Below are 24,212 nucleotides of genomic sequence, written 5' to 3' on the forward strand. Positions count from 1 at the left end.
CAGATATATATTCAGAGCTGTAATTTTCATCTCGATCCTTTTCGTCATTTCAGTCATGTGCTCTGAATATAATTCAAGGTAGGTTGTACGAGTACGACTAGCTCAAAACCAATTTCTGTATGTTTTCCAGTAGCATAGGTCAGTGCCAGTAGTATACTTTGTCTACAGTAGTCAGTAGGTTTTGATAACCCCAGCAAGGAACAGTTCAAGGTACGTGCTACCTTGGTCCAGGCTTAGCGCCGCACCAAGACGAAGAATATGGCACGGCTCCTATATGATCCCCCGATCGATCGAGTTCTTCTCCACACACGCAACGCAGTCAAATTCCTGCCAGTGACGTCCCGTCACCTAGCTAGCTACTTTCTCTCTCGTCCTCTTCTCCTCCTCTCTTGAACAAAACGAGCCTGCAGGCTGCAGCCAAGATACTTGAGCCACGGCGCATCTGCAGCTAGCAATAGCAATGTCGACGAGGGAGGATGGGAACCCCAAGCCCGTGACCGTGAAGATCATCGAGACGGTGTACGTGGAGGCCGACACCGCCGACGACTTCAAGTCCGTCGTCCAGAGGCTCACCGGCAAGGACGCCGTCGCCGCCGAGCTGGAGGAGAGCAGCAGGCCTGCTGCACCACCACAAGCTGCTCAAAGCAGGATGGGCCAGGGTCGTTCTCCTGGTGATCGCAAGGCTGCTGCTGACGCCTACAGCAAAAGGCAGAACGGGTGAGAGATAGATCGATGTGTGTAATTACTCTACCCTGCATATATACTTTATATATATCATCATTCATGCAAGGTCGTCTTCTTTGATTTCTTCTGTCTCCCTCTTGTTCTTTCTTTCTTTCTTTCTTTTATTTATTCAATTTGTGAAATAGCTAACGATCAGTTGTTATTTCGTCTGAAACTTGTTATACTGTTACGATGAACAACGGCCTTTGCGGTAGCCGGTGTGTATGTATGAATTAATAAGATCTCGTAGAAGTTTCCTTCATGTTTAGATCTTCTGTCGCTCTGATCTGTCAGCTAACAATCTGTGGCATTTATTCAACATGGAGTACTACGCTAACCTTAACAAGAACGGCTCTCGTTGTTCACCCTTCACCCTGGCATAGCTATAGAATCACATCACATCAAAGGAGCTGGCTACTACTCCGTAGCTAGTAGCAAGCAGTTGACAAAACTGACCAGAAACTGCATCAAATTAAAATCGAACCAGAAAGGTCAGACACATCGATCTTGTCGTTCATTGTTCCTTGTTGCGTGATGAACTCTTATCCATTATTGCATTTGTTTTGTCCAGTAAACGAGGGAGACTAGCTATGTTATCCTTGCATTAGTTGCCCGCAAGTCTAATTCACTACGTAGAGTACTACCGCATCGCACAACCTCACACAGCGGTATCCTGTTGCCAACGTTGAAGAAATGAAAGGGCTGACGCGTGCTTGTCCTACGTTCAAAAATTTTGCCGTATTCCTTATTTCGGTCGGCTCTTCGCCTCTTCTCTAAGGCGATGTTCGGGACAGCTTCAGATATGCAAAAATTAGCTTCACTCCTAGTTTCGGTAGCCAAACACTCTCAGATCCACCAAAACATGGATCATACCTCAAATCCGTAGATTTCCTATGGCTCCTCAAGGGGTGGTTTGAAAAATTGTGTTTTGTGGAGTTGGGAAAAACTATCCATCACTGCTACTGATTACACACCTCCCACCCCTTTGTATCGATTCGTTCTACCACGCTCATCCCCGGACACCAAGCTAGGCGTGGCCGCGCCCGGCTCCTCCTTATGCTGCTTTTTCATTTCGCCCTTGGATATTTTTTTATAATTATTACATATGAATCCATATTGGAGATTTGGAGCTTGATCAGTCCCCAGTAGTTTTGTTGAAACTCAGATCCACGGTAGAGATCTGGTGCTCCAGATCTATTTTCTCATAGCTGGAGCTATCGTAAATAGGCCCTAATTTTCTCTGATTTGCTATTGTTTCATCGCCTAACTAATTTTGATCTTCCAGAACCTAAACGATAAATACATTGAAGGTCATCGTTCATATATGTACTCCCTCTGTTTGTGTGAAAAAAAAATCCCTAGAGCTGTCAAGTCAATCTTTATTTAAGTTTTACCGAATTTATTGAGAAGAGCGTCACGATTTATAAAACCAATGCAAATACTCATTAGATACACCATAAAATACTTTTATAATGCGATCATCTAGTGTCATATGCATTTACGCCCTTACATTTGGTCTAACATAAAAAAATGATTTAAGACAACTTTAGAAAACAATTTATGCAGGGACGGAGGAAGTATGACCCGATCAACATGCATGGTACTAGTAGTGTATGAAAAAGCATAGCATTTTGCTTTTATTTAGCTTTATTTCATCATATTTCTAGGAAAAACTAGAGTTTATCCATCATCAGGATCAGCAGGTAGGAGTATACATAAGCAGCTCATCGTAACATATGCAGCCATATTGGTGACACATCAAGATTATTTAATAGTATATGCGCTATATATAGTGGTGTATTATAATAAATATAAGATCGATATATTTATGGATGCATGGCTACTCGCCGGCGGCGAAGGCGTCAACGGGGAAGGTCTTGGTGACGCCGGCGAGGCTCTTGAAGTGGATCTTGCCGGTGGGCGGGTCGTCGACGGCCATCTCGTTGATGGGGGGCCAGAGCATGAGCTCCTTGGCCTTGACCCCCTTGAGCTTCTTGATGCCCTTGGGCTGGATGTAGCCGGCGATCTCGACGTCGTAGCTCACCTGCTTGCCGATCTTCTGGAACCGGTGCTCCACCTTCTTGCGCTGCGCCAGCCAGAAGTAGCCGGTGTCCCGCACGAACCCCACCTCCATCACGTCCTCCAGCGGCAGCAACCCCAGCGGGAGGCCGAACTCCTCCAGCAGCGCCGCCGCCGCCTTCATCCCCTCGTCGTGCCCCTTGGTCACCACCGCGCCCTCCTTCTCCGCCGCCATGGCTAGCTACCTAGCTGCTTGGTGGTGTGTGTCTTACTTGCTAGCTACTAGCTGAGATCGATCGACTTCGTCTGTTCTTTGCCAGCTGTTGGTTGTGCTTGCATTGGTGGTGGCTGGGCACGCATATATGGGGGGAGACGGGTGGGCAGGTCGCAAGAGCGTGGAGCCATGTTCAGCTTGGACTCGCCGTTGGTTTCGGAATAGAGCGCGCGGTGTTGCATTGCAATGGGACACGCCCTCGGCCCTCGGACTCGGACCTGCGCGTCGATCGATTATTTTCGGCGTCGCAGATTTTTGAATTTGCCGTTAGTTCGTCAACTCCGAGGGGCCGTTAGTACAATGCCATTGCATGGTTTTTGAAGTATATGGATATATATGTAGCTCCGGCAGCGGCTCCATGTTTAAGTTAATTTTAAAATGGTACTAGTTCTAGAGTAAAGCTCAATGTTGCTCTGGCTCCATATGGTTAAATATTTTTTTTTTTAAAAAACGTGCAATGTATAATCGAACCATTACATTAGCGCGAGAAAACGTGATAGGGTTTGAATGCTATTTAACACTCTAGTGATTCTTCCTTCTCTTTTGTTTTGTTTCGAACAAAAAAAAGAACTTTTTACTTGGTGCTTGAATTTGAATTTTATTTTACTAGTCGCCCTTTTGCACAAGCTAGAATTTAGAATCCAAGGAGATGTAAGTATACAAGTTTGTTGATGAATTTATTGCTCACAACTTATCAAAGTCGGTTAACTTCTCTCTTTTGATTTTCTACGTGATACTGATATGGATATTCTTTAAACTCTATCTGGTTGTAATAAACTTACTTATTACTGTATATATCATTCTATCCATAATTAAGTTTTTCCCTTTGCATTGTACCTTTAGGCTCCCTTTGGAAAAACATAGAGGAATTTCCTATGAATCCCTCAGAACAGATGACTAGGTTGCTACAAATCCTATGGAATGTCTCGTTTCATATGAATTTTGGAGGGATTTTACGAAGTGAAAAATTTCATTTATATATATCTCTCTCTCATCGAATTTCACGTGTCTTCTCAATCCATAGGATTTAAAACGTTAGGGCATTCTATTCCTATGTTTTTCATATTCCGCATTTCTAAAATCTTGCATTCCAAAAGGAAAACCTTATGTGTTTAAAATACTGAATTTGTTGAAACTTTAGCATAACCTATATGTTTCTCAATTGCAGCAACCCATGTTGTCGTAACATCGTGAATCTACAATTGGGATCTTAAATCTTGATCGCATTAGTTGTTATATTTTTTATTCACATGTTAAGTTCAAAATATTATTTCCAATTTATGTTTTATTCAGAACTTTCCTGTTGTATTTTGTTTTAAAACTGATTCTAGGTCATAAATCGCACCCTTAGTTGTTATAGCGTTATAAATTGTTGTGTTAGTCTGCCCCTTCCTGTTTCAAAAAAAAACTATGTTTGTAGTAGTATATATTTAATAAAAACCAAAGTGTTTAAAATTAAACTATGAATGTAGATATGGTGTAGCGTCTTAGATAAAGTATATACCTTTATTTAAAAATAAAACTTACATAATTTATTATCATGGGTGCTAATATAATTTAAAAATGAGTTTTATGTGTCACTCACATGGGATTTGTAAAATAAATATGTTTCATAATTGCAGAACTTTAGAAATTATATATTTAAGTTAGGTTTCTAATGTTGTTGATGGTAGATTATTTAGAAACACATATTTATATACCCGTAATTAATTATTCAAATAACATATATTGGTAATTTAAATGTATAGGACCATAGTTGCCTTCCAGATCACAGTTCTGCATTCCTCGTCAGAGAGAGAGAGAGAGAGAGTGAGAGAGATGGTTACAGTTCAGCAAGCAATTTTTATTTTTATTTAAAAAATGTTGGACCATGGTTTACATAGGAACCAAAATGTAAAGGACGTTTCCCAAACTAGAGGCCACCGAACGCTACTTGCCTGCTTCCCAACCGACCCCAACAAACTGCGTAACCACCGAAGCCTTGCTAACGCACTAGTGACACGCGCCGACGTCTTGAGACTTTCAGAGTTGAGAACATGCAGCTGCTGTTGATTAGGTAAAAGCTTGCAACAGCTTTTCTACTCCAAACTCCAAAGAGGTCCAATCCTCCGGGCACACAACTTCTAGTAGTGCCGCATGCGCACAAGGAGCTACTATTATCTTTAGGTTCTACAATTGTAGAAGAACAAAATAATACTAAAAAACTATCTAAAAAATTATGTATGGAATATTAATATTTGTTATACTAAATTTTTTATGATACATATATTTAGAGTCATAAATGTTGATGTTATTTTCTTTAAAACTAACGAAATTTAAATAGTTAAACTTTGCCAGATCTACAATTGTTTTTTTTTTTTTTGAACCTAGGCAGTTGCCGCGGTTTGCTCTGAAAACCACGTGGCCTCCGAATTTTTGCACAAATCCCTACGATTGCGGGCAAGACTTGCACATTGGATCAGTCCAACTCCAGTCCCGTCTGACTCAGCCTGGGCACGTTTAGACCAAAAATCGAGAACCGAACCGAGCTGTCGGTTTTTTAGTTTTTCGGTTTGGTTTCGGTTTCTGGTTCTAGGAACTACGGTTATCGGTTCGGTGTTCAGTTTGTACGTGAAACGAAACCGTAGAACCGAGCAACCGAATGACATTCATCAAACTTCCTCTCCTCTCGCCAAAGCACCCCGGCCCAATTAATAGGCCTACTCGGACACTCCACCCTCCCGACCCAATCCACCCCATCCGCCACGCCGTACACCCATGTGAGACACCCGAGGGGAGGGGCGAGCCAAGCCACTCGCCAACCAAACCCTATCCACTACCCTGCCTGCGGCGGCGCGGTGCTTAGCATCTTGGCGGAGGCGCGGAGCAGCGAGCGCCGGAGAGGGCGAGCGCCGCGGCGTCGGCTGCGAGCGCGGGAGAGGCGAGCGCCGCGGCGTCAGTTGCGAGCGTCGGGGCGCGTGAGCGACGCGGCGGTGGCTGAAGCCTGGAGGGCCGATGTTGGCGGGGCGGCGACACCATTTGTCAGATCAATTGTTTTTCCTTCTTTTCCTCCGTTTGTATTTTGTGATCTGAGATTCTGGGTACTTGGATCCAAAGCACAATCTCCTTGTTTGTTTCTCTTTGCTGTTGTAGGTTTTGGTTTGTTTGGTGGAAACTGAAAACCGAACGTTTAAAACCGACACCAAATTGGTCGGTTTCTGTTTACTCAAGCAACCGATCGGTTGTTGATGTCTACGAACCGAAGTTTTGGGAAACCGAACCAGTTTAAACCGATTGCCCAGACTGACGTCTGACCCGGTCGCGTTACGCTGGCTGGGCGAGGGTACGTGGTGTTGGAAATTGGAATGGAAATCCCACCTGCTACAAGTGTTGGGCCGCACCCCGCAGTTTCGATGACGGAGAGCCCGTTGGCAAATCCTATAGAGATGGGCCTATGTTCGCAGTGACAAGTGGGCCATTTTGGGCGCCTTAATAATACTCTCTTCGTCCTCTCGTAGGCAACATTTCGAGTGATTCAAGGTAGGAGTACAAATGCCCGGCCTTTACCAAAAAGAAAAAAAAAAGAAAAGAAAAGATAAGGTCATGATGAGCATTGAGCAAGATACATACCCTCCCGAGTTATTCCATTGAAGGACCCATTTTATTCCGAAAACAGATGCCCAAGCTTTCTCAGGTCCTCTGATAGCTCACATAGGTTCAGTTCAGACTTACAAGCAGTCGCACAACATACAGCACTCTGTTCTAACTCTGGACACGAAATCCTCTCTTCCTCTCCCTCCCTCTCTCTGCTCACCGCCTCAATCTAGGAAGACTGCCGGAGCTCCGGGCGCACAAAGTCGGCGTTGGCAGGCACAGAGATGTCGACGGTGGGCCTCAGCTCGGCACAGACCTCGATGGCACCGTGGACAGGGTCTGACAGGAAGTTGCTGATGAGGTCCTGGTTGATCGGGGCGTCCTTGTCCACCGTCACGAAGGCCTGCTGCGTCAGGATGTAATCGAAGCGCGGCGCCCACTTCCTGGATCCCAGGCGGGCCGTCGTGGAGCAGTTGTCCACCATGAAGGCAACCCCACGGGCGTGCATGAACGGGTTCAGCGAGTCCACCGACTCGATCACGCTCTCGTTGATGATCTCGGAGTAGGAGTGCCCCTTCTTCCTCAGGATCTCAATCTGAAGCCATTGCACAACATCAAACGAGGTAAGGGTAAGCTCCACTGACAACATTGAGGGTTATCTCGATCGGTTGTCGCTTGAGAAGGTGGAAAAACCTTACCTGAGCCATCATGAGGGCAATGTACACTCCAGCAGTGAAGGCATGGAGCGGGCCAAGATCACCTTCCGGACGGGTTGAACGCACCTTTTCACCAACCTTCCACATGCGAGTTTGGTCGATGTTGCCCATTGGAAAAGCTGGGAGGCCTTCTTTCTCCTATGAACACATAATAATTATTTTATTTTAAATTGTGTAAAAAATGTATGCTTAACCATGAGCACGACCAACATCAGAGATAATGGTTTAATGTAACAGAACTCACGTAAAACCTCCGCCCAGCCAACACCACGCTCCGGATTTCACTTCCAGAGGCCACATCTTCATAGCATTCATAGAGTATATCCATGCACGGATAAAACGATGCACTGTAAGCCTTGTTGAACTCCTTTTTGCCTTCCTCACTCAACGAGTTGTACACTTCAAGCATCCCCTGGGGTCCAACCAGGAAATTAAGAACACAATCTAATAAACAAAGACCAACAATGGTTGGCATAAGGATGAACAACCGCATACCTTCTTTGAGATGGTTTTCGAGATGATCCCAGTGATGCCCTCGACAGTGTTTTTGTAGGCTGACTCTTCATCCATTCCTTGTTCTGTGTATCTCCTAAACAGAGCCTCCACAATACCATGGACAGCACCCAGCAAAATGCCTGTATGTTAAATGGTTAGTTACATACTTGCAGTACAATTATTAGAGGCACCATGAACAGGTCAGTATGATCACCTCGCTCTCCAAAGATATCGCTCTTGTACTCCTGTTCTAAGGTAGTAGCAAACGTGAAGGGGGAGCCAAGCGCAACTGACCATGCTAGAGCAACATCAGTTGCCCTTCCATCAACATCCTACACAATGAAACAACATTAGTAAAAGTATAAAGCACATCTGTCACCAAATGCATCTGAAATATGTTTTCAATAGATCAAACAAATAGAAATAAAAAATAAAACATTGATGAGCACAGCAAAGCTTCAAACATACCTGGTGCACAGCAAAGCTAGAGTTGATGCCAGCACCATTGACTTCCTTGCCCTGAACATAAAGCCTGCGAACAGATGGACCTGTTAGTTGATCTCCACCAATAGGCCCAACGGTCTATTGGGCCCTATCTCTACTCCCTGATCGGGGGAGCCCAACCCTAATTCGGTTGAAGGGCCCCTGTCGCACAGCACACATTAAAGGAAGGTGGGCGTGAGGGCTCGGACTACGAGGTTGACTGGAGCCGCCACACCCACCTACAGAAACCCTAATACCGATCTAAAGCCGTGCTGCCAGCGACGGGATGGCCCACCGACTCCGCCTCTGCCTCGCCCCTGCGGGTCACCGCCGGCGCTACTGGACTTCTTCTACACCGCGGCACCGGCTACGGAGTATCTACCAAAAGGGCGAGGAGCCTACCCTGATCCTACGGTTTACACACAGAGGTACTCACACGATATCGATCCTAACAATGGTACCAGAGCCTGTGTAATCCTAACCCTAACCGGGAAAAAGTAAAGAAAAGGGACCGGGGGTGACGGATGTCACTGGAACCCGGTCACCACCGCCACCGCGCGGGAAAAGTGCCGCACTGACACGGCAAGAAAAGAAAAGATCCGTGTTCGGATCAGAGAAGAAGAAGAAAAGAGAACAAGATCCATTCGGATCAGAGAACAGAGAGGGCTCTCGGCACTCCAGCCGAACCCTAACCCAAGAACTGAACAGATCTAGTTCGGAACTAGGGAAAGAATCAGTCTCGGATTAACCTTAATCCGAAAAGAAAAGAAAAATCCAAAGAAGAGCAAAAGAACAGGGGCTGGAATCGAACCCTAACCCTAGATCCCGATTCGATTCGGATGAACTCCAAAGGGAAAAACCGAATCGGTCGAATCAAAAGAAAGAAGAGAAATAAAAGAAAACAGAATTTAACCCTAGATACATTCGGATGTCAAAGAAAGAAAGGAAAAACAGAAAAGAAAGAGGAAAAGAACAGGGTCGGCATACGAACCCTAAAACCTAACCCTAACGGATCCACCCTCGCCGGCGCGGGAAAAGAAGAGCCGCGACGGCCTTTCGCCGGCGCGGGAGAAGAAAGGCCGCCGAACCGGTGCTGCTGCTCGCCGGGCTCGGCAAAGGGGTCACCGCGGCCAGGCCGCTCGACGGCGGCGCGCTCACCCGCTGGGGAGCGCGCACGCAGGCGAGGGGGCCGGCGGCGGTGCCATGGATGCCCGCCTCGCTCCACCACTCGCTCTCGTCTGGCTCGGTTCCGATGCGGCTGAGAAGAGAGAGCAAGAGAGAGAGGAGAGAGCGGCGCAGAAAGAGAGAGAGAGAGAGCGGCGAAGAAAGAATGAGTTAGGGTTTTGGAGGGCGCGGCCGCGGGGGGGTTTTTGTTCGCCCTATCCGCGCGCGCGACCGTCCGATCAGACAGACGGCGCAGATTCACCGGGCCGGCTTTCAGCCCAGGCGGGTGCGCGCGCCAGGCCGAATTCCCGGCCCAGGCCCAGGTTGCGGCCTGGGCGCGGGGGAGCGCGCGGGAAAGGGCGCAAACGGCCATGGGCCGTGGGCCGCCTTGCCATTTTGGGCCGACACAGGAAAAGCAAGAGCCAGTTTCGGTTTTTTCTTTTTCCTGGAAAATTGAAAATACAAATTGGCTCAAAAGAAAAATAGAAAAAAGGTATTTTACCTGTGGGTAAAATTCAAGAAATTGATTGAAAGTTTTTTCCGCTGCTAAAGAAAAAGTATATTCTCCAGTTTATTTGTACCAATGTGGTATTTAACTGGAGAAAAGAAAAGTTTTTCCAGTAAATCTTTATTTCCTGGAAATTGATTAATGGATTAAAGGAAATAGAAAATTACAATTTTCCCTGTGAGTAAAATTCAAGAAAAAGAGAGTTTTTCCACAGTCAAAGAAAAGTAGTTCATACTCCAGTTATTTTGAACCAATGTGGTATTTAATTGGAGAAAAAGAGATTTTTCCGCTGCTAAAGAAAACGTTGATTCTCCAGTTATTTTGAACCAATGTGATATTTAATTGGAGAGAAAAAGAGATTTGACATAATTATGATGTTGTTATTTTCTGACCAACGTTGATAATAACAATATCGTAATGTTAATGATTTATGCATTAATTCTACTTCTGCCCAACGGTGATGTAGAATTAGTGTATAAGAACAGTTGTTAATGTTAAAGATTTATGCATTAATTCTACTTCTGCCCAACGGTGATGTAGAATTAGTGTGTAAGAACAGTTGTGAATGTTAAAGAGTTATGCATTAATTCTATTTCTGCCCAACGGTGATGTAGAATTAGTGTATAAGAATAATTGTATGTTTTGATTTTGACCAACGTTGGAATCAAGGCATGCAAATGATGTTATTGCTATGTTAAGAAAAGTTTTAACCTGGTTTTTCATCTTGTTTGAGGTGGACTGGGTAGTCACCTCACCGTGTTCCACTGAGTTTGTGGCACCGGTAAGGGAGACAAAAGTGAATGATGCCATTTGGGCAACTAAAGAGAGGGATTTTGAATCCCAAAAGATATCCTATGACTCCTTGGGCATAGGAAATGAATCACTACCAACAAGAAAAAGTTTGGCTGTGATAAAGAACATGATTGAACCTGCAATTGTAGGCTAAATCCTAGAGTGTGACACGGTCACCGAGTACCTCGATAGAATAAAGAGTCAGTTCACTGGCTCTTCAAAGACATATGCTACTCAGCTGAAGTGGTGGCATAAGAAAGCTCACGATGCGTTGTCGAAATTATGGCAATGTCGTTTAGGCCATATTTCGAGGGGGAGAATAGAAAGAAAAGTTAAGAATGATATTCTTCCTCCCATTATAGAGCTCTCAGATGTAGAACAATACAGAGAATGCATAAAAGAAAAAGTATGTAAAGAAGCGCAGGAATTTTATAGATTATTCACACAGACATCTGTGATCAGCTTTCCTGTAAAGAGTGTGGGTGGTTATGATTCGTTCATAACATTCACAGATGATTACTCCCATTATGACTATATTTATCCAATCAAAGAAAGAAAAGATGTATTGGATAAATTTAAGATATTAAAGATTAAAGACAGTCAGGTTTGACCGTGGTGGAGTACTACGATCGGCATACCCTAAAAGAATAGTATAGTAGCCCAGTATTCTATACCGGGTGAACCTCAGCAGAATAAAGTAGCTAAAAGAATCAATCGTACCCTGATGGATATGGTGGGCAGTATAATAATTTACTCCACCTTATAGTTGAGCCTGTGGATGGAGGCATTAAAACCTCCATTCATATTCTCAATAGAGTATCAAGAAAGTCGGTGCTCAAAACACTGTATGAGTTGTGGACAGAGAGAACACCCTCACTTAACCACTTGCGTGTGTGTGGGGGAGCCCTGCTGAGGCTAAAGTGTTTAACCCAAACATTGGGAAGTTATATCCCAAAACAGTAAGTTGTCATTTATTTGGCTACATAGAAAAGTTAAAAGGTTTTCGTTTCTACTGTTCAAAGAGATATACAAAGTTTGTGAAAATAAGACATGCTGTCTTCCTAGAGGACGAATTGATGAAGGGGAGCATGGTAGCTCGAGAAATTGACCTTGAAGTGAAGCGGGTGTAAGCGCCCACTCCAATGATTCATGAGCCAATTTTCTCACTACCTGTTGTAGCTGCACCGACAGTGCTAGATGCTATGGTGCCAGCACCTGTTGTTATTTCACCTGTGGCAACAATGAATGAAAATGAGGAACCTGTTCTTCAGGATTCTATAGAACCTATTGCCACACATGAGGGGGAGCAACAACAGCCTCAAACAGAAGATGTGCCAAAAGAGGAGGCCCCTAAAAGGTCTCAAAAAGTTAGAAAATCAGCTATTTCTGCTGATTATGAAGTGTACAACACTAAAGAATTTCAAATGGAGGATGATCCCGCCTCGTTTGAAGAAGCCATGAGTAGTGATCAGTCATCAAAGTGGCTTGAGGCCATGGAAGATGAAATAAAATCATTGAATGCTAATAAAGTTTGGGACTTGGAAATAATTCCTAAAAGAGTCAAAACAGTAGGCTATAAATGGGTCTACAAGACTAAACATGACTCTCAAGGGAATATAGAGAGATATAAAGCTCGACTTGTGGCAAAAGGTTTTGAGCAAAGAGAAGAGATTGATTACAATGAGATATTTTCTTCAGTCTCATGTAAAGTTTCCTTCAGAATCATAATGGCATTAGTGGCACATTACGATTGAAAATTACATCAGATGGATGTAAAGACGACATTTCTCAACGAAGACTTGGAGGAAAATGTTTACATGGCACAACCGAAAGGTTTTGTCATGGAAGGAAAAGAACGAATGGGATGTCGCCTAAAGAAATCCATTTATGGATTAAAGCAAGCTTCAAGACAGTGGTACTTGAAGTTTGATCAGTCAATAAAGAATTTTGGGTTTTAAAGAGAATATAGAGGACAATTGTGTCTATGCAAACTTTAAGATTGGGAAGTTTATCTTCCTTATCCTATATGTAAATGATATCTTACTTGCTAGTAGTGATGTCAGTCTACTACAGGAGACAAAGAAGTTTTGTTCTCAAAACTTGATATGAAAGATCTTGAGGAAGTCTCGTTCGTTCTAGGGATCGAGATTCACCAAGATAGAAGGAAAAGGGTATAAGGACTGTCACAAAAGGCATACATGGAAAAGATCTTAAAGAAATTCAGTATGCACAAATGTAGTCTCTCACCTGCTCCTATAGTCAAGGGCGATAGATGTGGGGATTTTCAATGCCCCAGGAACCAATATGAGCTCAATCGACAAAGTGAAAGTGGTTCCATATGCTTCAGCTGTCGGAAGCTTGCAACATGCTCAAGTATGTACGCGCCCTGACTTTGCATTTGTTACCGGGTTTTACTTGGCAGATTCCAGAGTAATTCTGGAATAGAACACTGAAATTAGTAAAGAAAGTCTTGCATTATTTGCAAGGAACGAAAGGCCTCATGATGACATATGGAAGATCTGATTCACTCCACATGGTGGGATATTCAGATTCTGATTATGTGAGAGTGAATGCATATCCAGACGTGGATTTTCTATCATCTCGCAAAGGGGAGCTATTTCATGGAAAAGCTCAAAACAAACTGTCACTACATCGTCCACAATGTATGACGGTTTGTAGCGTGCTATGAGGCAACGGGCAGGTGAACTAACTAACGAAGTTCATACCCGGTTTTGAAGGTGGTTGACGACATCTATAGACCACTAAAGTAAAACTGCGATTATAATCTGGCAGTACAGGATGCTCACAACATAAGTCAAGTGGAGCTGCCAAACACATTGACATAGAGTATTATGTTGTGAAAGATAAAGTCCGGGATCAAGTCATAAGTCTTGAGCATATAAGAACAGAAAGGATGCTCGCGGATCCGCTTACAAAAGGCTTACCACCCAACATGTTCAGAGGACATGGTGTTCAGAGAACATGTAGCTAGCTTGGGTTTAAGGGAAAGCCTAAAATATTCCTGGACAAAAGAAGGCCCAAAGATAAGTATCTATTTCAGAACAGAGTAGTGAGTTGTAGCTGTTAAGTCTATCGGCAATGGACCGTGACGATGAGACATGCTCTATGAGCTAATCTGTAATGGAATGAACAAAAGCAAATGATATGAAAGTGAAAGATGGAATGAGATCAAGGGGGAGAATGTTAGTTGATCTCCACCAATAGGCCCAACGGTCTATTGGGCCCTATCTCTACTCCCTGATCGGGGGAGCCCAACCCTAATTCGGTTGAAGGGCCCCTGTCGCACAGCACACATTAAAGGAAGGTGGGCGTGAGGGCTCGGACTACGAGGTTGACTGGAGCCGCCACACCCACCTACAGAAACCCTAATACCGATCTAAAGCCGTGCTGCCAGCGACGGGATGGCCCACCGACTCCGCCTCTGCCTCGCCCCTGCGGGTCACCGCCGGCGCTACTGGACTTCTTCTACACCGCGGCACCGGCTACGGAGTATCTACCAAAAGGGCGAGGAGCCTACCCTGATCCTACGGTTTACACACAGAGGTACTCACACGATATCGATCCTAACCATTCCCTTGGGGCATACAGCAATCACACTGATGTTCTTTGGGAAATCAAGTCCAAGTGATTGCAAATGTCCCAGAAGAAATCCATGAGATAAACCAAGGATACTGTTTGGTTTCATGTGAGAGAAGATCTTCTCATAGTTGTCAGCCTGCAGAAAGTGAAATCCAACTTTCAGGAAGAATGAAACCAAAGATGTAACAATTAAGTACCATATCAGTGTAATGAAATGATGAATGGGTGTGCTACAGAACGACATATAGGTTGAACTAACCAGCAGGGAACAAAATAACCTCTTGTAGAAGACTTGGCACAGGTCAAGCATCAGGCAGAAGTATACATATACAAAAGAATGCACATGAAACCGTGCAGCTAGTGAACATGGAGCAAACCTGTGCAGCATCAGATATCAGCAGCAACACAAGATCGCTGCCTGAGACAGTTTCCCAGATATCGCCCAAGGTTCCACTCTCTTCAGTGAATCCAGCAGCACGTGCTTCCTCAAAAGATTTGGATCCTTTCCGGAGACCAATCTGAAAGCAGAAGGCAGAATATCTGGCTCATGATTGCCATGTCCAAGTTGCACATAATAAAGAATTGTAACACTCTCCAATTGAAGTTAAAAATTCAAAGAAAATAGGCCAGAGGAAAAATAAAATTAGATTTTTTCCCCTGAAGCAAAGTATAGGTCTTGTTTTGTTTTTTTCTTTGGGTCGAAAAAAGTACAGATCTTTCAGTCCATGTGGTTTTCCCATGTATCAGTGCTAAGCCTAAGATATATTAGTCCCACCAGATAAGAACTAACCTTCACAACAATGTCTGACTTTGCTTCAGCCAGTGAATCTCTCAGATTCTGAGCTTGGGCAGGACCCTGCAAAAGGAACAGCAGCATGTGAGCCCTGAACCCAAACAGCAGTAGAAATCCATGCGAATCGATGCCATCTACTAGATGTAACAACACTGATGTGCCGATTTAAGGACAGTCGCTCAGTACTTAATCACAGCTTACATATGCTGCACATACACAACCGACCGTCTACATGACAGCGGAAGAGGAAGTGTGGGGGGCATGTGTGTCGAACCTGCGAGCCCCATCCAATGACTCCGATCTGCTTGACCCCCTTGAACGCCTCCGGGAGCAGCGGGAACAGGTTCCTCCCGCCGCGCACGATGTACTGCGCCACGAAAACCAATCAGAGACCAAACAAATCAAATCGAACCGAAACGGCGGAGAGATTATTCATCCATCCATCCACGGAGTAGCGAAAGGGGGACGGCGGTGGGTGAGTGGGGGGAGCGGCGCACCTCCTCGTGGCCGGCGAGGGAGACCTTCTCCTTGTTGAAGACGGAGGTGTCGAAGTCGAGCAACGGCATGGCGGTGCCGACGGCCGGCGGCGCGGAGACCATGGCAGCGACGTCCCGGCGGCGGGCCCCGGACGCGGAGGACGAGGAGAGGAGGCACGCGGGCTGCTGGGTGGCCGGGAAGGAGACGGACGAGGAGGTCGGGAGGGTCTTGGCACCGGCGGCGGATGCGGCGGCGGCTAGGGTTTTGGGGTGCCCGAACGCGAGGGTGGAGGCCGCCATGTAGCCGGGTGCAGTGTAGTGCAGGACAGCTGCGCGAGCGAGCAAGCCAAGGACGGCGAGGCGGGTGGCGACTGGCGAGCGGTTGGTGGGGGGTGGGGACTGTCGTGTGTGACTGATGAGGGCGGACGTGTCAGGGCAAAGCCAGCCGTGTGATGCGCCGTCGTCGGCTGCGATGCGACGCCGGGGCTAGCTGGTAGCTGCCCAGGCCGTTCGCCGCTCACGTGCGCGGCGGACCTACGAGGTTTTGGCGGGTTGCGCGGCGTGGCGCAAGCGGCGTCCTTTTTTAGCGTCCCCCCGCGCTGCTCGTGCCGATCTCGAGACCGCGGGCGCCGCCGTGCACGGTGCGCGGCAGCGACCAAACTGCAGCAGAGCTCTTGAGCTGCCTTGCCGTCGCGGCGTGGCGTTGCCGAATGCCAATGCCCACGCCGTCCGTGCCGGATGCATCATACACGCACAGCGCGGCGCGGACCGCCGGTCTTGGGCCGCTTTTCCGGATGCATCATACACGCAAGCAAGCAGTGTGCGTTTTCTGCGCGTGTCACGTCACGTACGTACGGTGAGATTAACAATTGGACAATTGGTGGTGGTGTCAGCGTTGGATGGATGCACCCGTGGCTTAGCAGCAGATTGATGGATTGCTTGGAGCAGGATTGAGCCGCAACAACGAATACATGGTGGATTGATTTCACTTCACTAGTCGCGATCTCGTGTGGCATCACGGGATATGTCCGTGGGGCAGCTGAATCCCCGCCGAGAACGACACCCGATCACCCGATGGGAAAATGCCGAAGGCTCGCTGTCCGCACAACTACGGCCCAACTACCCATCCATCGGCCTAGCGGCCCACTGCTGTTTCCATCTGCGGCCACCACGTGCGAGGCCTGCGATGGCGATCCACGCACGGGCCATTTCCTCAGCGGCCCAACACCGTCGCACGGCTCGCCTCGGTGGCTCGGTCATCAACTGATGATAGCACAATGACAGGACCGAGACCAAAGGCTGTAGCAGACATAAATAGCGTTTGGGTGATGAATCTTGTAATGTTTTATTAGGGTAGCAAAAGATAAGTACGGGCTCCTAGGAGAAGGTACGAGATTATCTCAAGCTCAACAACGGAGAGAGCAAGTGCACCATCTGCCACTCGCAAGAGTTTCGACTCTGCGCTCATGCTGGTTGCCTGGTCTTTGTGGAAGGAACGGAACCGGCGAGTGTTCGATGGAGCGTCCCTTCTGCCGCACCAGCTGCATCATCTCATCATCGAGGAGGCGGATGCGTGGATTGGCGCAGGGTTCTTGCCTTCGTGGCGCTGTCGGTCTTCTTCGTTGCGAGTACAGTCTAGTGCTTAGCAAGTCGGCTTAGTCGCAAAACGGTCGATGTAAATCAAAACCCCGTGCGCCGCCGCAGTTGTTTTCCTTTCCTTTTACTTTCGTCGTTCCAGGGATGCTATGGCATCTCACCGTGTGCTCTTTGGACTTTGTATTCTCCAAACTTTTTCTTAACGAAATGCGAGCTAATGCGCGTTCTCGAAAAAAAATTACAGGAGGTATTTACATGAGGGATAAAACTGTACAATAGGTGAGAGATTTGGACAATGATTTTATCAAGAAATTGAGCTCAACAAGAGGAACTGAAGGATGCCTTGGTTTGTTAAGGGCACAAAATGCATAATCACAGAATAGTAGTACAGAAATACAAGAGGAGGGCTAATGGATTGGTTGATAATAGCTTTTGGATTTTTGTGTCGATGATGCAGGGCAAGCGCATAGAGAAAATACATTTACAACAAACAAATAAAGAACTATTTTAAAATAATTTTAAGTAAAAAATTTAGATGTTATTATAATAAAGGCTAGCTACTGGTACTATCTGAGCAAACCAACTTTCTAGTTATTATATCATAACAAAATTTATTTCAGACCTCGTCCCTTATCTAACAAGGGGATAATGGCCTGAGCTTAGTCACTGTCAAGCACACCACTACACTAATGGATCTCTAACGCTTTTTTTCTTATAATGCTCCACCACCACCATTTCTGTCCGAGCCAGCCGACCCACCATGCAGGCTACCAGCGCTTATTAATCAATGAGCATGCGAGTATCAGCTAGCCGGCCAAAGCTCAGCCAAATATTTATTAGACTCAGCCGATGATGTGGGTCCCTTGGAAAATCAAGCGGTTGAAATATGTAAAAATAGAGTGTATGTTAGTGCTGTAGCATGCCATTTGACACCAGAGTTTTTCTTAATTTTCGTTCACCATCTTTGCCTTGAGATGGCTACCATGGCACCATCGTCGTAAACGCCCTGAGATCAAACGGTTGCATTCGAACTGAATTTGCTGATCGAGCAGCAGCAATAAATTTCTGTTGCAGTGCTACTCAACTGAATTCGTACATCGAGAATTTTTTTTATTTTTAACCATTTTTATAAACTAATTTTAAATCTAACACTGTTTTTTTTTTCTTCTAAAACTAACACTTTTAGCCGCGCCTATTGTCATAACGCGGCGAAACATCTGTGCCGCGTCATGTATGGTGGCGCGGCAGAAGTACGACGTGACGAAAATTAGGAGCGCTGACCGGTGAAGTCGCAGGAACTGCCGTGCCACCGATCTTGCCGCGACGCCGCCGCGCCATCCCTCATGGCACGGCAGTCCCAGGCGCGTGCCGCAGGCACGCAACGGAGACGGCAGGCTGCTGCGCCACAGACAGGCGTGCGCCGTGGATGCGACGGATTGGGTCACTTCACTTTCGTCGCGGGCTGTTGCGCCTGCGCCACAGACAGGCGTGCGCCGCGGATGTGACGGATTGAAGATGTGCATGCGTCCGTCGGTCCGGTGTGAGAACATGAGGATGTTAGTCTGAGCCAAGCCAGGACTGAGGTGGATTGGATGGATGGAGACATGGAGGAGTGAAGTGAGGCTGGGGGGCTGGGTTGGTGGCAATGATGGTGGCCCAAGCAGCAAGGCAGACCTCGTTGCACGAAATTGTTGTAATTTTTTTTCTTCCTAATATAATTCATTCAATACTATTGAGGTCTAACCTATACTCTGAAAGTAGGCTGGAATTCGATATTGCAAAACTTTGTTTAGAAGGAGTCAACTAAAAATGTTAATTTAACATGTACCACCTATGTGTACTGTCATACTCAAAAAAACAAAAATCAATGGATACAAATGAGAGCTACTTTGGTCCATCGGTGTGGATGCGAATTCTGAACCTGCCTGATTCTCTGTTCTCAGAGAACAAAGAAATAGCATTATTAAGTATTCGTACATGTACAATAGGGAATTAAGGAACTCATCTACATTTTTAAGTTATGACCATGAAAGGAAGTATGTCTGAGATGGAAATTTTGCGACAAGTTGGATCCTTCTAACTTTCACATAGCTTCTTTTGAGTTTCTGCACAAAACTGGAACTATTCTTATGTTAGCATTGGAGAAATAATCACATCAAGCTTTGGTAATTTTAAGCAGCTAACAAATATAGTTATGGAGACACTGGCATTACATAATCCTAGAAACTATATTAGGCTGTAAAATAGACTGTAGAATCAGGGAAGATAGATATTTTCATTCTTTTGATTTTTATCATGTAAGGTAGTGTTCCGAGTTTTTTTCCCTGTGTCATACAACACTTTTCAGACTTTGTAATGAATATTCTCTGCTGTCATAGTGGTCGAAGCTGCACAGTGGTATGCCTATTATCTAAACAAAACAACAAACAGTTGACTCCACTATCATTAGTTGAACTACGTATCAACTATCAAATTAAACCAATAGTTTCATGAGAAGCAAAAATAGTAATTACCACAGACAGAGGTGCGCACGAAGATGTGCTGTCCATGACGCGCGCCTCGCGCGCGCCGGCAAATCACCTGGTTAAGGTGTAGAGAAAAAATATTTTTAATCTTTGCATGGAAACAATCTTAGGAGTTTAATGTAGAGGACTGTTGGTCTAAACTGATAGGTTGGGCTGATGAACATACCATCATGGACGATTTATGCTCCAGCGCTGCAAGTACAAACACTAAAAATTAGCAGGAGCTAGTTCCTGTGCTTTCAATTTGGACTATGTAAACCACTAACCAACATAAATATTAGAGGAGAAAATATACTAATTTAGACAGTCTTAGATTATTATATATGGAAGCTGCAGTAGCAGACTCTTGGAAGAAGCATATGAAGCTAGGCAAAAAGGCAGGGGAATTACAAAGTGTAGCAAAGGAATGGCATACTAAGCAACAGCTAGAATAAAACCCATCAAGTTTGCATTAGTTTAAAAAAAAGCAAGCGTGAATGTGAAGCCGATAAAGAAAGACAAGATTGAGAATCAATAAAACAAAAAAATGTACTTCATTAGGTGTGGTGTACACGACATCTTAGATGTCCAAATTTGTTTAAAAAAAACTAAAACGATAGATGTGTCGATTAGCTGACCTCTATCTAATGGTATATATATCAACCTAAAAGCTTTATCGGATGGTTGCTTGTACCAATTAGCTGATCCAAAACCAAAAAGCCAAGCTGCTGGGAAAGGTTGGCAAATCAAATATACATGAGCACCTTAAGACCTATACCTTTTGTTCCGTCAATTCATCAATTTAACTTCTGGTGTGGCTGAAATATGCTTCAAACTGACAATTTTGACCTGAATATACAAGCACAAGATAGCGATCAGGTCATGTAACAACGGTTACCTCACATATATGATTGTAGTAATGTGATAGTGATATGGGAGCAGTGTAAAAAAAGGTACATATCATACTGAAGGTTGACTAAAAATGAACAACAAGGACATCTAACATGTACCAAATAAACATGTTCACCCATAGTAATTAGGAAGGGGCGTTCTAACAGATTGAAGGCTGATATAAGCTGTACAAATAGCATAGTTAGATCTAAAAAGAACCTGCGTGTACTAGAGAAAGCAACAACAATTGGCAAATGGAAAACCTACCCAATCACTGAACATGTACGGAAAACAGCCTCACATGGAATTGAAGCATCACAGCCAAATCTAATCACATGAACTCTTATTGCTGCTCCTATGCGGACAGGGAAAAAATAGGAAATTGAAGGACCACGTGAAGGACGAGAAACCATGACCAGAGCGTAGGTTAATAGCTCGATTAGAACTAATCAACAAAGAAAAGATGTAAAGAAAAAAAGAGAACTAATCAATGATGAAAGGTAGAAGCACAATCAAGGCGCGATGTTTATGTGAATAACCTAAAAATGTGAATCCAGGGAATAATTTTACAGCCATAGATTGAGGTTGTAACAAAGAGAGCAGAAAACTAAGAAAAGTAGAAGAAGCTGTAACACAGAGAACAGAAAACTGATAAAAGTAGAAGCACAATCAAGGCTGCAGTATAGAGCAAAAAAAATACAGATAAGAGCAGGAGCACAATCTACTTACCTTAAGAAAGCAGAAGGAAGAAATCCTGTGTATTAACAGAACTATTATAAAAAAACCCAACACACTGATTAGTCCCTCGGAAGCAACCAACAGTTACACAACTGCGAAAGACATGAACCCGACAAAAGATATATCTGTAACAAACTATGATAGATGTTGTTTTAAAAGCAAATTGACTGTCCATAGCAACAGCATATGTGCAAGATTGTCAAGACAGGCTCCGCACAATCAGCGGAATGACAAAGAGACCAAGAAATAATGGATGTGCTTGTCTTCAACCTGGACGTAGGAAGGCATAGATGTTAATTTTGTTTTGTACTGAAGTATAAGCGTCGGGCAGTCACAGAGCTGGCACAAAGGAAAATTATGGACGTAAACATATACACACAGCGAGCGGCACCGTTGAACGACAGAGGAAACCTAAGAAGACAAGAATAGAAATATACTGTAAATGTAACACAAAAATCTGAAAGCGAATGCTGCAGCGCTACCAAACCCAATCTAATTAGCAGAAGAGCAGATGCCAGCGGAGAAATGAGCTACAAATGACAAATTAAAATATGGAAACAAACTAATCAGCACCTAGTAGCACCCTCAAATGCCGCAAACAGGAAATCTAAGAAGAGAAGCATACAAATATACTGTAAATGGAAAAACCAAAAATATGAAATTAAGCTAATTAAGCAGCACCTACTAAACCCGATCTAATTAGCATAGAGCAGAGGCATACGCCAGCGGACAAATGCGCTATAAATCACAAACCGAAAAATCTGAAAACAAATTAATTAGCACCTAGTAGCACGCTCCAACACTGGAAACAGGAAACCTAAGAAGACAACCACACAAATATACTATAAACGAAAAACCAAAATATGGAAGGTAACCAAGCAGTACCTACCAAACAAAGTGTAATTAGCAAAGAGCACATGCAACAGTTTGGCAGCGGATGAACGCGCTATAAAGCACAAACTAAACCCTGGAAACCAACTAATTAGCACGTAGTAAACCAAAGTCGGTTAACAAAGAACAGAACCCAATTTTGCAGACACTGAAATAAAATACTAAGCATGGGAAATAGCAATAAACTTGAAACATTCGCCTTCTTCCTTTTCTTTTGCGTGCCCTCTGTAAGCAAAACGTCGTAAACCAATCCTATTAGCAGAAAACAAAGCTAATCTTGCAAACAAACTTGGGAGATGCAACCCTAATGTAGGCCGTCGCCATCGGCACTCTATATATAAGGAAACTCGGCCTGCATCTTGTACATGAAAATTTTTTAATCGAACAAAACAAGGAACCGTACATTGTGAATCAGGCGGAAATGGCAAACCTCGACAAAAACATGGATCTGGCGTGACGACGGTGGCGGGGTTCACTAGCGTCAACTGCAACGACGACGGAGGCCGCCTGTACCGAGGGCGGCTCGTGGCGATGGTGCCGCGACGGAAGCCGGCCGCGCCGGGGGGCACCCACGCTGCTGCGCCGCACCGGCGGCCGTCCCGTCAGCAGGTCGGGCCGTGCCGTGCCAGTTTTGTGCGCGGGGGGGCTCCCTAGGGTTTGCGGCACGCCGGGGGCCGTCCGGAGGCACAGGAGCGGCGGAGCCACGGCGCTGGAGAGGGCGCAGCGCCGACGCAGGTGAAGGGGAGGGGGGCGGCGCCGGCGCTGGGAGAGACGAGGCGGAGGAAGGAAGAGGGTGGAGCGACAGAGACGAGAGAGCGGCGGAGGAACGGAGGAGACGAGCGATTCCGTGGCCTGGAGAGAGATTGGATGGGATGGAGAGATATTTTTTTGTATGACCATTCACCTTCTGACGCATGGGACTGTACAGTAAAGGAAAGGTGAGGTAAACCAGAACCACTAGATGCAAATCAGACGGCAGTTATTAATTCCGCTAACGTGGCTACCCTGAGGAGCGGCCGAGGCAAACTGGCTTAATATATAGAGATTAGCACCAAGTCCATCATTGATGATTGAAACCTATCTGAGTTTGTCAAACTTGGTGGCCCTTTCAGTCAACTTCGATAACTAAGGTTCCCAAGGTACTTATCCATTACTGCATGCACAACAGTAATAAAAAGTGAACCCATGACCATTGGTCCTCCAATGTTCAAACTATGATATGAACAATTGATGTGATCATACAAAGGAAATACTACTGGAGGTCTAAAACTAACAGAATAGCATCATGAGGCTTCTGGTGCTATAAAAAAGGTTCCTTTGTAGATGGTTAAATAATATGTGAATTGCCGATGCACCCACACAGTCTCCTTTTCTTTAGAGGAGGTCCAGTATTGGTGCATATCCAAAATGGTTTATGAACCTGTCCCATATTCATTGTTTTGTTAGCTAGAAAAGCTTCAGAACCAGGTTCAGTCAATAATATTAAAGTATCAGAGATCAATCACTGAGCCAGTTTTCTCAAAATAACTGCTATATTCAAAACCCTTTGCCTTTGCTAGTTAGATGTTGCCAGTATGTTTTCCTAAAGTCTGCATGAGAAAACTAACATAACAGGCACATTGGAAGCCAAATAATTGATAATTCAAATGTGGAAAACAACCAAGCTTCAGATGGCAAGTAGCGCTCAATGAGAGGGACCGTAAATTTGAATAATAGTATTTTCCCAGCCTAGGAGAGCAGCAGCACAAAAAGCACCAGGTATAAAAAACAGTAGAAAGAAGACAGCAACAACCTGCAGCAGTAGAAATGGAAGACTGTGGCCCAAATATATATAAATTTTATGCACACTGTTTTTTGGCTTTACAGAATAAAATATTCTAATTAACTGTCAGTATAATCTAGATAAAAAACTATGGAATAGAAATGGAAAGACCGTGGCCCAAATATATCTAAATTTTATGCACATTGTTTTTTTT

General features: G+C 44.9%; 2 protein-coding genes and 1 long non-coding RNA gene across 4 annotated transcripts; all 3 read right to left on the reverse strand.

The window, feature by feature from the left end:
- Positions 1–2,429: 2,429 nt before the first annotated feature.
- On the reverse strand, positions 2,430–3,031 carry LOC136514906 (uncharacterized). Its single transcript, XM_066508613.1, has one exon. It carries the CDS (start codon positions 2,975–2,977, stop codon positions 2,564–2,566), a length of 414 nt encoding a protein of 137 aa, XP_066364710.1. The 5' UTR covers positions 2,978–3,031; the 3' UTR covers positions 2,430–2,563.
- Positions 3,032–6,634: 3,603 nt separating this feature from the next.
- LOC136518133 (ketol-acid reductoisomerase, chloroplastic-like) lies at positions 6,635–16,046 on the reverse strand. Its single transcript, XM_066511801.1, has 11 exons — positions 15,638–16,046; positions 15,415–15,507; positions 15,138–15,203; positions 14,725–14,865; positions 14,320–14,483; positions 8,269–8,332; positions 8,015–8,132; positions 7,801–7,940; positions 7,550–7,717; positions 7,288–7,443; positions 6,635–7,184 (listed from the first exon to the last, which is right to left on the reverse strand). Exons 1-11 carry the CDS (start codon positions 15,914–15,916, stop codon positions 6,819–6,821), a joined length of 1,755 nt encoding a protein of 584 aa, XP_066367898.1. The 5' UTR covers positions 15,917–16,046; the 3' UTR covers positions 6,635–6,818.
- A 2,934-nt stretch (positions 16,047–18,980) lies between these two features.
- Positions 18,981–23,125, reverse strand: LOC136517752 (uncharacterized). 2 transcript variants are annotated; one of them, XR_010774335.1, is made up of 5 exons: positions 22,667–23,125; positions 20,495–20,565; positions 19,904–19,929; positions 19,726–19,792; positions 18,981–19,327 (listed from the first exon to the last, which is right to left on the reverse strand). It is a non-coding gene; the product is annotated as an uncharacterized lncRNA (long non-coding RNA). The 2 variants fall into 2 exon arrangements; XR_010774336.1 differs by lacking the exon at positions 22,667–23,125 and adding an exon at positions 20,875–22,659 and having other exon boundaries at positions 20,495–20,792.
- Between the last annotated feature and the right edge of the window lie 1,087 nt (positions 23,126–24,212).

The sequence above is a fragment of the Miscanthus floridulus genome, chromosome 17, assembly GCF_019320115.1.
Source record: "Miscanthus floridulus cultivar M001 chromosome 17, ASM1932011v1, whole genome shotgun sequence".
Taxonomy (NCBI): Eukaryota; Viridiplantae; Streptophyta; class Magnoliopsida; order Poales; family Poaceae; genus Miscanthus; species Miscanthus floridulus.